This window comes from Canis aureus, chromosome 11 (assembly GCF_053574225.1).
Source record: "Canis aureus isolate CA01 chromosome 11, VMU_Caureus_v.1.0, whole genome shotgun sequence".
NCBI classification, from domain to species: Eukaryota; Metazoa; Chordata; class Mammalia; order Carnivora; family Canidae; genus Canis; species Canis aureus.
The window spans coordinates 51,976,440-51,990,644 of record NC_135621.1 but is presented as its reverse complement, the minus strand read 5'-3'; the positions used below and the strand labels follow the sequence as shown (position 1 = coordinate 51,990,644).

The 14,205-nt window shown below is 49.0% G+C and overlaps 1 protein-coding gene across 7 annotated transcripts in view; it reads right to left on the bottom strand.

The window, feature by feature from the left end:
• TTC7A (tetratricopeptide repeat domain 7A) overlaps window positions 1–14,205 on the bottom strand; it is a 144,069-nt gene that overhangs the window by 83,088 nt on the left and 46,776 nt on the right. For all 7 annotated transcript variants that reach the window (XM_077915291.1, XM_077915293.1, XM_077915296.1 and 4 more), the window contains exons 4-5: window positions 2,985–3,115; window positions 310–425 (exon numbers count right to left, since the gene is read on the bottom strand). In XM_077915291.1, coding sequence (XP_077771417.1) covers window positions 310–425; window positions 2,985–3,115 — 247 coding nt within the window. The remainder of the gene's footprint in view (window positions 1–309; window positions 426–2,984; window positions 3,116–14,205) is intronic.

Genomic DNA, 14,205 nt, shown 5'->3' with positions numbered 1-14,205 from the left:
TTACCATTCAGAAGACAGGGACTTGAGCAGTATCCCCTTGTCTAATACTGAGGGTAGAGTGGAGAGAGAGGAGGAGAATGCAGGCCTCCTGGAGGCCAGGGGTCCACAACTGCCCTCCTCCCCAGGTGTGTGCCTCTGCACAGCTCAGCCTGACAAGATGGGAACACACCAGCCCCCACCGATCCTCTCAAGAGCGCACACACGTACACACACCCAGATCAGAGAGGCCAGACTTAACGCGACCAGCATCAGGAGCACCCACAACCCAGAAAGAAACATCCAGGGCCCACTCAGCTGCAAGCGACCTACCCCTTCTTCAGGTTTGTCACATAAGCACTCTGGAGGGCAGCTTCCAGGAAGTAGGTGAGCTCGTAGTCAACCGGGTGAGAGCCTTTCAGATGCCGTGATGTGGTGTTATTTGTGATCTGGGAAGGGGAACACAGAGAGAGCCATGTCTCAGAACTCTGAGTCAGAGGGGTTGGGGCGAGAGTCAGCCCTGGCGGATACAGCAGCCCCATCACTAGCCCACATCCCGAGCCGCCGCAGAGTAGTACGTGGTGCCATTCTCAGACTGAACCCCACCTCACTTGCTTTTGTTTTAAAGACGTCTAAATCATGCGCTTCTCATTCAAATGCTGGATGCCCACGATGGCATGCAAAGCTGATTTTGTCTGCATTTCACAGATGTGGAAACTGAGGCTCAGAATGTGCCTAAGTTCACAAAGCTGACATGCACCTAGGTCTCAAAATTCAGTCTGGCCAGTTACAGGCTCAGGCTGTTTCTACTACTTCTTGGTTCACTCATTCAAAAAAGACTCAAGTGCCTACGATATACCAGGTACTGTCCCTGTCATATAACCATGGAATGTCAGGACAGCCCAACAGCTAAGACCTCAGATTCTAGGAAAACCTGAGGAACAATTGTGTTATTAACAGAGGTGGCCTCAAGCCTCAGCTCTAAGGGGATCATCCAGCCCCACCGAGACAGGCCTGCCTTTCCTATGCCACCTCCCTTCCCTCACCCAAGAAACACATCAATGAGCCGTCCACCTTATCTTTCAGAAATTGAAGTAGATTTAAGAAAGGTTCTTAGTTCCTTGGAGCTTGGGGCTGGGTCTTAGGAGGGACACACAGCATTTCTGAGCATGCACAGTGTTCTGTGGCCTGCCCTTCCCTGACCCGAGATAACCAGCTCCTGGGGCCCATTTGTCCCCCCAACTGCCACAGGGCACTGATTCCAGTCCTGCCCACCATTACAGCCCCTCACCGCAACCCCCTTTAAAAGTCGAAAGCCTAGGGGATCCCTGGGTGGCTCAGCAGTTTAGTGCCTGCCTTCGGTCCAGGGTGTGATCCTGGGGTCCAGGGATCGAGTCCCACATCGGGCTCCCTGCATGGAGCCTGCTTCTCCCTCTGCCTGTGTCTCTGCCTCTCTCTCTGTCTGTGTCTCTCATGAATAAATAAATAAAATATTAAAAAAAAAAGAAAAAGTCGAAAGCCTAGGCTTCTGGCTGAATGGGAGACTATCTTTCTCATGAAAGTTTCTCCAAACCACATGCAATTCCAATGTGAAGAGCTCCAAAAATACTGCTGTCTAGCAGTGATCCACGTGACCTCAGCAGAGGTCACCTCAACCACGCCAAGTCTCTGAGTAGGTCTCTGCCAGGGAATGCACTCGAGTCCTGTTTTTGCTAAGTCTCTCAATCACCTCTCCTTTCCTCCTGAAATCTAAATCAAGCAGGAGGACTCTTGGGTAGTGACACTCACCAGGGATGTGATTTTACCCTCCAGGGACATTTGACACATCCGGAGACAGTTTTGGTTGTCACAACATTTTGGTTGAGAGGCAGGGAGCTGTCTGAAGAAGCCAGGGATGCTGCTGAACATTTTATAATACACAGGGCACCCCACACAGCAAAGAATGGTCTGACCCCAGTGTCCGTGCTGAGGCTAAGAAACCTCCCTCTGGGAGAACTGGCCTGGCCTGAGGATGACTCCTCTAGCAAGGCTGTCACAAGACAGGTGCTGGGGTGATCAGAGCCACATTCCCAGGGTTCCAATCCTGCCAACACTTGGACAGTGTCTGAACTCCAGGAAGCCACTGAACACCTCCCCAAACCTGAGTTTCTCACTTAGGAAATAGGAGCAACGGGACCTATCTCAAGCCAGTGGGTGTGTGGGTTAAATTCGAGAATGACTGTCAAGTACTCAGAGTACTGCCTGACACAAAAGCAGGAACTCAGTAACCATGAGCAGTATCTTTGCTAAATATAGCTGTCTATCCTTCCCCCCCATCACGTCGGGAGCTCCCCAGATGGGAAGAATCGGGGTAACATCACGGGATACTGCTAACACCAGAACTGCTGTCCTGCAAACAGGTCCCCCAGGGGGCAGGGGGGAGAAGGGGAGACTCGAGGCCTTCCAGAGCCTGGCTGGCTGGCTTCTGCTGGCCTCTGAAAGGCTTGGACAGTGAGCCCCAAGGCCTGCCCTCCCCTAGGGGATCCAATAGGGAGCTTCCCAGCCACCTGAGGGCGGGGAAGGGTGCCTAACTGCAAGGATCAGCCAACTGCACCTCTTCCAAAGGGACTGTGGTAAACAAATGGTTTCATCTCTCTAAACCTCACCTAGTAGATGGGGATAAATACAATACCTACGTCACAGAGAGTTGCAGTGAAGATTACACAGGTTTGATGGGTGCAGATAAGGCTGTCACACTTGCTCATCAGGATTGAGCTCACCAGGGAGGCTCTGAGCTCCCCAGTGCAGTCTCGTTTATTAAATCTATTTGCTGGAGGCGAAGGGTCTCATTCTGACAGACTAGATATACTGTGATGAGCTTTCCAACCACTGAGGCAGATTGATACTGGAGGGGTAGAGGGTGCCTTTTTCCAATATGCACAAGGGCGATCCACAGGCTTAGTGGGGGGCTGTTGTGACAGGTGCTCAATGGAGGCAGCTAGAAGCAGAGTGCCATATTCCCAGCTCACCTTCTCCAACTCCTGCAGGAACACCTGAGCGATCCAGGAGGCCCTCTCGAAGCAGGTGATCACTTCCTCCTCCCTCTCTGTCAGGCGGTGGCGGGAAGCGATGGAGTTGGGCAGGCGTTCCAGGGAGAGTCCTGCGGGAGGAAGACAGCATCTCAGACCTCCCTGCCCTGACCCCTAAGCCCCCGGCCCTGCCTATGGGCCTGGGGGTGGGCTCACCCGGGGAAACCCAGACTCAGGAGCAGCCAGTGGGGGTAAGGTCTGCGGTGGGGAAGGAGGAGGCTAAAGCAGTGGTATTGGCAGCGGCCGGGGTCAAGCTGCGGGCTAATGGCAGGCACACCTAGGCCTCACACGGGGAACCACACTACGGCACCCCCATGTCCAACTCCTGCCTACCCTTCCGGCCCAAATCCTACAGGAACCATTCCTGACCCTCCTTCCAGGTCGCTGGACGAAAACACCCACCCTCCAGGCACTCACCATTTCTATGCTGTGCGGTGGTTACTGACACCCAGCTCTTCTCTCCCGAGTGAGGCAAAATGTAATCCTTTCTGTACCCCCGCTACAGTCCCTAAGTATGGGCACGTACAGATACAGGAGCTGGACAGCACCGTACAGGTACCCTTCCACACACTCAGTCTCTCCCTCAGGTAAGTTATTCTCGAGCAGATCAACCTGCTGGAAGTAGACAGCTGCTGCCATTGCCCTGGAGGCACCCACTTCTGTTCTCCAGCCCCAGCACCTCGCCTTCCCTATGAGCAGCCCTCCTGCAGTCTCTGAGCATCAGGACCCCAGTCCACCTCCTGGGCAGACCCATCCACCCGGGCCACAGTGACTGGCAATGGATGAGCACAGGGCCCAGAACTGGGGCTGAGAAGCTGTGAAGAGGTCAGCCTGCAGACGTTAGGGAAAGCCTGCCTTAAAATGAAGCCGCACAGCGTGAATAGAGTTCACAGGACTGAGCTATACACCTGCCAAAGCTTACAATGGTTAAGTGTTATCTTTTTTTTTTAAACCATAATTAAAAAATTTTTTATAAAATAAAGTAAAATCATTGCTCTAAAGCAAATATAAAAAACAACAAAACACACCTAAACAAGAATACACTGAAGCAAAGAAATGGTCAGAACCCAAGAAGGGAAAGCACTGTGATGCTTACTAGCAGTGAATGCCATAAAGGAAAACATGTTTGTGTCAGTTTGGGTTGGTTTTTTGTTTATTTTTGTGGTTTTGATTTTTTTTTTTTATTGGAGTTCAATTTGCCAACATACAGCATATCACCCAGGGCTCATCCCGTCAAGTGCCCCCCTCGGTGTGTGTGTTTTTTTTTTTTTTAAGACAAGAAAAAGACTGAATAAATTAAATTCACAGCCATTGTGGGGGGGAAATCTACAGAGTATAGAAGAGACAAGACTGAAGAGGGCAGATTCCTCACGACACCATCTGAGCACACTGCCTGAAGCTCTACCCCCTGAAACTTCCCAGTGTATGATGAGCCCATGACACCCCACCCCGTTTTGGGTCAAGTCAGTTGAAATTGTGTTTCTGTCACATGTGACTAACACATAGACCTGCAGTAGGTGCTGTCCTGGACTGTTGCTTCCTCATGGACAGAATCCAGGTCTCTCTCACCTTCGTGTCCCACGTAGTGCTTTCTATGCAACAGGTGCTTGGGATGAACTTACTGGAGGAGCTATAGGAATAGAACCCCCAACTCTCTCCTGCCCTCCACCCCAACAGCCAACTGAGGACCATGCCCTTAAAACTTCCCCTTTCCTTCTCTGCCTCCCTTGTTTTAGGCTTTACCTCTTGAGTGGATGATCACATCAGCCTGATTGGCCTCCCTGCCTCCAGTTTTTGTTGTTTTTTAAGATTTTATTTATTTATTTGAGAGACAGAGTGAGCAAGAGAGAGAGAGAAAGAACAAATGGGAGAAGGAGGAGAGGGAGAGGGAGAAACTGACTCCTCGCTGAGCAGGAAGCCTAACCTAGGGCTCGATCTTAGGACTCCGGGATCATGACCTGAGCTGAAGGCAGACACTTTATCAACTGAGCCACGCAGGCACCGTTCCCTGCCTCTGCTCTGGTTCTAATCCATCCTGCACACTGCTCCCAGGGTGAACCTTCCAGAACTCCACTGTTTCAACCCTTCAGGGGTCCCCAGTGCTATACAGTGAGGTCCAAACACCTGGTGCCCATACCAGGCCCTGCAAGATTCCATCCTCATCACCAGGCCACCCTTGGCGCTCACCACATGCTATAGGCTGAATGTCTGTGCCTCCAGCTCCCAGGTCATATGTTGAAAACCTAGTATCCAAGGTGATGGCAGTGGAGGCAGGGGTCTTTGGGAGGTGATGAATGGGATGCAAAGCCTTATAAAAGAGACCCCCGAGAGCTGCCTCACCCCTTCTGATACGTGATCACAGCAGGAAGTCAGCAGCCTACAACCCATAACCTAACCATCTCTAGCCTCCAGAGCTGTGAGAAATAAGTGTGTGTTGTGCATAAGCCACCCAGTCTGTACTTAGTTATAGCAGCCCGAGCTAAGACATCATAGCTGCTGTATCTACACCCAACCTTCTGTTTCCGACTGCTGACTTTATTCAAATTGTTCCTTCTGCCTGGTAAACACTCCTCCTAACCACCACCCCTCCCCCCCGGAGTCTACCCCAAATTACCACTTACCTTCTGGCCTCCTGAGTGCTTCCTTCTCTAGGGAACCCCTACTAAAATACCCTGGTATAACCAGCCATTCCCTCCTGGGGCCCCAGTCCATACTTTACATAACTCCTGCCCCACCTTTTCTTAAGCTTATTTATTCACAAGCTCACCCAAACAGACTGTATGCTTTTAGAGGCATCAACCATATCGTGTTCATCTTTCTACCGACTGGCACACAGTAGGCACTCAGCAAGCACTGGCTGGCTGGCTGAAGGAATGGCAAGTCTGATCATGTCTGACAAAGTACAAAGTGCCCTGCAAATTCGAGGTAAAGAATTATTGTTGGTCTTGGCTAGATCCCAACTTATATGGATTTAGTGACCTTGCCCTCTGCCAGGCTGGGGCGTGAACAGGTCCAAAGGTTGGGGTGACTCTGCCTGGGGGAAGGCAGGCACAGAATGTGAAGGCCCTTGCTCAACACAAAGACTCAGTTACCAGGGTCACCGAGTGTCAACGTGCCTCCTGCCAAATGACTCATGACCAGGAGGGAAAAGCTCCTCACTCGAGAGCACTAAACAGGATGGAGAAATAGTAGGAGTCCTGGAGGAGACACGGAAAGAAGGCAGAAGGCAGGCTCAGTGCTGGGGCTGGCCCTGTCCCTCCTCCCTAGCTGTGTGGCCTGTCCACCCTGCAGGAAGGTGGGATTAACCAACTATTCAGAGCCTGGCCTGGGAGACCAACTGCAGATGACAGGAGGACGCAGATACTCCAGAAGCCCCACGGTAGATCTGTTTCAACACAGCCACCCTGTGGCTCACCTGAGAGACATGCTGCTCGCTGGGATCCTTCCTGCCTCACAGCTGGGCTCAGACCTGAGAGGGATGATGTTAGCCGCGTGCTGGCTCAGGCTGCCAGTCCCAAGCCTCTAGTGGGCTGGCCACTGCAAAGTGGTAAATTCAGTAACATCTGTCTGTCGGGCCACCACTGTCCATTGCTTCATTTGTCCTCTCTGTTCCAGTATGGGCCTCCCCACATGCTCTCTGGAAATTCTAAGTTCCATCCTCCTGGACAACTCACAGCAAAACCACTTCCTCCTGACACCACCTCCTGAAAGCCTTCTTAAGCCTTTTCCTGACCTCAGAACCAGCAGAACATTTCCCCCCACATCTCTTTTGCATATGCCTTTTTCCTGCCCTGTATCTATCCTCTCTGCCCATTCCTGACTGCTCTTGGCACCCAGTAAGAGCAGGGCTTGGTGTCTGGGGAGGGGATGGATACAGAGCTGAATGCACCCATTCACTGACGCTGAGGATAGAGCCCACAGGCTTTCTCTTGCTCCATTTACAAAATGGCTTTTGCTGAATTCATAAACAAATTGTGGCATAGTTACACAATGGAACACCACTCAGACATAAACAAAAGGACAAACTCCTGATATACATACAATAAGGCTGAATCTCCAAAAAAAAATTAGGTTTGGCACAAGAAGCCAGATATCAAAAAAAGTATATGCTACAGGATTTCAGTTACATGACATTCAAAAAAGAGCAAAATTATAATCCATATTAATAGAAACTAATCACCAGTCACTGCTGGGAGTGGGGATGGGGGTGGAGAAAGAACCAACTGGAAAAGGGTCTGCAGGAAACTTTTGGGGTGATGGCAATGTTCTTTGTCTTTCCTGGGTTATTGGTTACATGGGTATTTACCCTTGTCCAACTCACCAAATCATACAGTTAAGATCGGTGTACCTCACTGTATGAAAATTCATCAGAAATGATGGACACGAAGCCTTTTCTGAAGGAAGCAGTTGTGAAAGCAGAGAAGTAAAGTAAAAGAGCTACAGTCACTTAGGTGATTCTTTGGGGATAATTTCCAATATACGTTAAGACCAAAAGGCTTCCTGGAGCTGGCAATGGCTTTTCCTAATGAAGGTCATGGTCCAGTCATCCAATTCTGCCCATAAGAAGGGGCTTCTTTACCTTACATTTGCTCTTTGACTCCCATGAAGATCTACTTTCCTGTCTACAAATATGTGATCGGAAATCCACAGGTGACTCCAGCTCTTGGATCCCTTCACCCTCTGCCCCATGAGTGTTTCTGTACAAGTGGCCAAACAACAACACTAGATCCAAGATGAGAGTGGGCTGCTCCTGAGCCAGGACCCCAGTCATCACGCAGCCCTGTGAGTGGGCAGGAAGCTAGAGGCTGCCAGGAAGCACAGGGCACTGCATCTCAATTCCCACTGGCAAAGGGGGCTTGTTGTGAAAACACCCAGCTGTACTAGGTAAGGGAAGAGGGACCCTTTCAAGAAGTGGGCTCGTTTTTTGATTAAGTCCAAACTTTCGGTTTTGAGGCAAGTTGATCATGGTTAAGCCCTGGGCTCAACACCCAGGCTGGTCCCTGCCTCTTCAGCCTAAGATGACTCATCACATCACAGATGGGCATCTTTCCAAGAAGCCCCACCCTTGGAGCCTTGGGCCCTAGATGCAGAGGTGGAGAGCACAAGGTTTCCTCTGCAATGGGACTTTCCAGTTGGGTGGACCCCTCCCACCCAGTTGGTCCAAGGCACTCGGCATCCACAGAAGGCTAAGGCCGGAGTTAGGTACCCTGGGTTGGAGGGAGGGAGAGGAAGAAATGCAAGTCATTGCTTCAGTCCTCAGGGAGGAAGCCTCATGCCACGTAGGGAAGAATGCTTATAAATCACACTCGAAAGCAGGCAATTGCGGGAACCTAAAATGACACAGCTACTATGGCAGACAGTGACAGTTCCTCAAAAAATTACAAATAGAATTACTTATGAACCCAGCAACTCCACTCCTGGTTGTATACACAAAAGAATCGAAAGGAGTGTCTTAAAAAGATAATTTGTACACCCATGTTCATGGCAGCTTTAGTCACAATAAGCTAAAGGTAGGAACATCCCAAGAATCCATTGATAGATGAATAAAGAAAATGTAATATATGCACACAATGCAATACTATTCAGCTTTTAAAAAGAAGGAAATCCTGTCATATGCCACCTAGATAAACCTTAAGGCCATTATGCTAAGTGAAAACAGGCCAGTCACAAAAAGACAAATTAGTACATGATTCCACTTCTATGGGGAACCTAAAGTAGCCAATTCATAGAGACAGAAAGTAGAACAGCAGTTGCCAGGGGCAGCAGACAGAGGCAAATAGGGAGATGTATAGTGGGTAGAGAGTTGAGGTTTTGCAAGATAGAGTTCTGGAGACTGGCTGCATAACAATGTGAATGTACATAACACTACTGTACTGTATGTAGACTTAGAAGTGGCTAAGATAGTGAATTTTATGTGTTTTGACCACAATTAAAAATACCACATCTTCTTGGGCTGCTCCACATCTTGACTATTGTAAATAATGCTGCTATAAACATAAGGGTGCATGTATCCCTTTGAATTAGTGTTTTTGTATTTTCTGGGTAAATACCCAGTAGTGCGATTACTGAATCCTAGGGTAGTTTTGCTTTTTAACTTTCTGAGGAAACCTCCATATTTTTTTCTACAGTGGCTGCACCAATTTGCATCCCCCCTCCCCACCAGTATGAGAGGGTTCTTTCTTCTCCACATCCTTGCCAACACCTGTTGGTTCTTGTGTTGTTGATTTTAGCCATTCTGACAAGCGTGAAGTGATACCTCATCGTGGTTTTGATTTGTGTTTTCCTGATGAGGAGTGATGTTGAGCATCTTTTAACGTGTCTGTATATTTCACCAACTTAAAAAAATGAAAAAGAGTGCCTGGGTGGCTCAGTCAGTTAAGCATCTACCTTTGGTTCAGTCATGATTCCCAACCTGGGATTGAGCCCCATGTCAGGCTCCCTGCTCAGCGAGGAGCCTGCTTCTCCCTATTCCTCTGTCCCTCTGTCCCACTCGTGCTCCCATTCTCTCTCTCAAATAAATAAATAAAATCTTCTAAAAAAAATTTTTAAATAAAAAAAATGAAACAAAAGGGAAAGTATAGACAATTTGATTCCTTGTGCCAATCTCCAAAAAGTGAATACTCTTTGATCCAGTAACTCTACTTCTAGGAATTTATCACTAAAAAAGTTAATGAGATATGTGAAAATTTAGTTTCAAAGATATCTATGGTAGCACTATGTTTGCACTGGCAAAAAGACGAGATTCAACCTTCAGGTCCAATAACAGGGGACAAGTCTGCTAAATTACAACAGATTCTTACACTGCAATGCTATGAAGCTTGAAACAGTGATACAAACATGTATTGGAAAATGACAATAAAGTGCTCACTTTAGAAAATGTATTATAGGGCAGCCCGGGTGGCTCAGCGGTTTGGCGCCTGCCTTCAGCCCAGGGCATGATCCTGGTGACCCGCGATCGAGTCCCACGTCGGGCTCCCTGCATGGAGCCTGCTTCTCCCTCTGCCTGTGTCTCTGCCTCTCTCTCTCTCTGTGTCTCTCATGAATAAATTAAAAAAAATATTTAAAAAAAAGAAAATGTATTATAAAATATGATTGTATGAACTTATTTTTGTTTAAAAAAAAAACTAAATATAAATCTAAAGGGGAAAAGACTGGAAGTATATAGCCCAAAATGTTTATAGAGATATAAGTCTCAGTTTCCTGAAACACAAAATGGGATTGCAACCAATGGCCAACTCATGGGGGACCATGAAACTGAAATTAGATGGTATTAGACAGATTAGAAAGCACACTCTCAGAGAATGGTAAGTGAGACCCATGGTGACCTCTCTGGAAGGGGGTCTGGTCCACAGACCCTAGAATCCCTAGGGTCTGTCTTCCCTAGAATGACAAATGAAACCTCTAATTCAAGGAGAAGAGATTCCTTCCAACAGCCCATAGAGTCCAAACTAGATCCAGGTCTTCTGGCTTCAACACTGTCTGCTGACTCAGACTGCTGACCAGTCTCCCTGTGTCTCCTTCTACCTGCTGGGACCCCCAGGGATTCCCAAATCTCAGACTTTCGGCCAGCCTCTGGTGGCCCACCTTTTCACATACAAACCTGATGGCTGAGTTATAGCCATCCACCCTGCCAGGTGCTGGTGCCTCAAATGCACCCCTCAAAGCCCTGCCTGCATTCCATACCCCCTAGCCCAGGAAGGCACTCAGTGCAGGCCAGGTATGCACACATAAAACATGCCCTGCCTCTTTTAAGAGGCTCTCCATCCATTCTTCTCTCCCTGGAGGCCAGCCAGGCCCTCGCTCCGTAGACTGCAGTCTGGGCGCAGGACAGTAGTACCAAGAGTGCTGACGTGCTTCACCACAAGGCGAGCAACCCACGCCCCTTTGCAAAAGAAGCCAAAATCAACAGCTAATTCCTGCCATACCAGGACTTAAAAAACAAAACAAAACAAAACCCCGAAACCAAATATGCCACTATGCCCTGCCCTAGGAGAAGCCTGGTGTCTTTATTTTCAAAGATTCTAATAAAGCCACAAGTTCTCAGGTAAGAGCAGAATAGTGTGGGGTTGCACTAACCGAAAAAGAACAGAAAAACAAAAACTCGAGGGGTGAGAAGAGAATTTGTGGATCATAATTCTTAGAGCTGCTAAATGGTTTTTGTTTTGTGTTAACATTGTTACTTTCCATGGCCCCTTCACCATTTAGCACCTAGCTGGGGTATTTTGGGAGAAATGAGGCGATTTTTCTTAACAGCCAGGCCTGTCTTCCACTGGTCAGCCAGCGGGCCTGTCCACAGCATGGACTGCAGCTTCCCTGGTGCTGGGCTGTGAGCCAGAGGGAAAAAGGGCAGGACTCGTAGCTGGAGACATGGGGGGTCATTCCTCTCTCACATGTGACCACACTGAGCTGGCGCCAGAGAAACGGAAATGACACAACCCCAAGGGGAGAGGCAGCTGTTGGCCGTAAAACAGCCCTCTGAGAGGTGGCTGAAGATACTGTGGCTGGTGGGACTGAGCTGGGTGAGCCTGAGATGTCCATAGTGCAGGCCCTAAAGCTCCTGCATGCCCATCAAAGCACGGCTACCTGGGTGAAAGTTCTAGAACACCAGTAAAGAGACATCTTGAGCTTTATTGCAAGACTCTCAATCCCCCCTTCATTTCCCAGTCAGTCCCACACCCGCTCCCCCTTTTGCTCCAAGAAGGTGTGATCACACCCCACTCTCAACAAGTCACCTCCATGTCTCCTGGGGCTTCACTCTGGGCTTTTCCATCACCTGGAAGGCACCTCATCTGCAGATGATTCCTTAAGTTCAGCTTCACTTCCAGGCTAACCTAGAAACGCTCCACAGCTAGCTTAGGGCTCATTCCCCTCCCTCTCTGCTGAAACAAAGTGGTTCAATCTGACTAGTACTTTTTGGGCAACAGGGATGACCCCACACACTGAAGTCAGAGAGAGCCGAGTTCAAATCCTGATTTAGTCACTACCGGTATAACTCGAGGGGAGTCACTGCTGACTAAGTGCTGGGATTCTGTCCTCCGTACTTTCACCTACTTGGTCACAGCACACTGATTTGCCTTCGAGGAACCATTCCTTCAATCCAGTCCCCAAGATTCAGGTGGAGAAACCCCACCCCTGGGACTAACCCAGAAACCTAGATGCTAGTCAGTGTAATTCGTTCTAGGGTAGGCATGAGACCAAGCCAGGTCAATGAGGCCCTCTCTCCTCCTGCAGTTCTAAGTGCTATGCACAGAACCATGTAAATCTGGAGCTACTGAGAAAGACATCAACATAAGGAGCCCCCAGATCCAGCTATGCCTGATGCTACCTACCCCCAATGACTTTCTAGTTACATGGGTGCACACGTTCCCAATGCCTCCCTCCATTTTTTGTTGCTTTTCCAGCTAGCTGGAGCAGCATTTTTGGCATTATAATCCTAAGTCTGATTATATGGAAACTGATCCCCAGAAGCATGATGTCACAGAGGGGACAATTTCTGAAGTGTAAGACTTGGTTGAGTTAATGTCAGATATGAGAGATCTCTCATCTCCCAACTAAGAAACAGGAATTCTACATACACAGCAGCAGTAGTACCCATTGAAACACAGCCTATTTTGTCTTAAGGTGAAGGCTAGAGTTTTAGGGCATCTGGTAAGAACACTTCAGGATATTAGCCTATGTTGGATACTTCTTAGGGTTCACAATAAGGCCTACAAAAAGGGCAAACCTCACTCCTGACAATCCCTCTGGAAAATGCAGCTTTGCTAAGGGACTGTTTTGCTTGCAGACAACAATCTGAGGTGGCTGAGGGTCAAATGAGATAATCAGGTTGGAAATTCTTTCCCTTTTTAAGTAGGCTCCATGTCCAGCACAGGGCTTGAACTTACAACCCTGAGATCAAGACCTGTGCTGTTATAAGAGTCAGACGCTTAATGATTGAGCCACCCTGGCACCCCAGGATTGGAAATTCTCTGCTCCTGCTGAAGGCAGTGCCAAAGAAGACAGGAAGACCAGAACCTATCAAGAGCTAAGGTTGGGGCCTGGGAAAGGCCTGATGCCCCAGGATCTCACAAGAACCCTATGCTGTAGCTCTCATGTGCTGCTACGGAGCCAGATGCAGCTTGGGGATAAAGGTGTGAGTACCGTCTAGCCCAGTCCACTGCCTACCCACCAAACTGAGGGCTGGGGGCTGAGAGGGGACCTGAGGCTTCCTGCAGAGACAGAAACTTCTAGAGCCAACTGTTTTGAGTCAATAAAATCTCTGGCACTAGTTTCTTATCCATGGAGTCCAAAGGCTTATTATTAGTAGGTTTGTTCTGGAGAGCATTAGAGCCAGACAGACCCCAAACCTGGAAAACAAGGCCTCATACTGCTCAACTCTTGTGGTGATCCCAGGTTACCCCCATTTGGAAGTGGGCTAAGATGCTACAGCCCTAGTAGGGACTTTGCAAATGCCCCTCTCAGGTGTCAAGGCAGAGCTCCCCACAGAACAGAACTGGGGGCAGCCGCATGGCTGGGGCACTATGGCCAGGCAGGAAGTTCACTGTCCTGCCCCCAGCAGGCCACAGAAATAAGCTACAGACCGGCCACCTCTGGGGTGTTTCCATTTCCCGATTTTTCCAAATGGTAGACTCCACTGACACTATAACCTGTCTGTTCAGGGACTGGACAGAAAAGAGTGGCACCAGGTAGCTTGTGACTCATCACCAGTCTGGCCATAGCTACTGCAGGCTTAACTCCTCCTCCAGAGCAGCTGCTTCTCCCAGAGCCACATCACACCAGCAGAAGGCTTTGCTCACCTGACTGCCACTCCCTAAAGGGAAAGGACCCTAACTGTTCATCTTGCCATTGCTGGCAGGTGCTTGCTGAATCAACTGCTAGCAAATTTTACTTTCTCCTGGAAGACATGGGCCGGGGACCTGGAGAGGTATAAGGACCAGAGGCTAGATGCCTAGCAGGAAGAACATACTGACTTCTAACTGGGGAGACTGGGTCAAGGTCCAAATGAGCTGGAAAGAGGAAGAGGATGCTATAGGCTGCAGCTATAACCAAAGGAAGGCTCCTGGTGGAGGAAGCACCTGAACTGCACCTGCAAGGAGTGTTAGGGCTATCTCTGTGCATAGTCAATAAAAAAAGACATGTTGGGCAAGAGTAATGGCTCAGG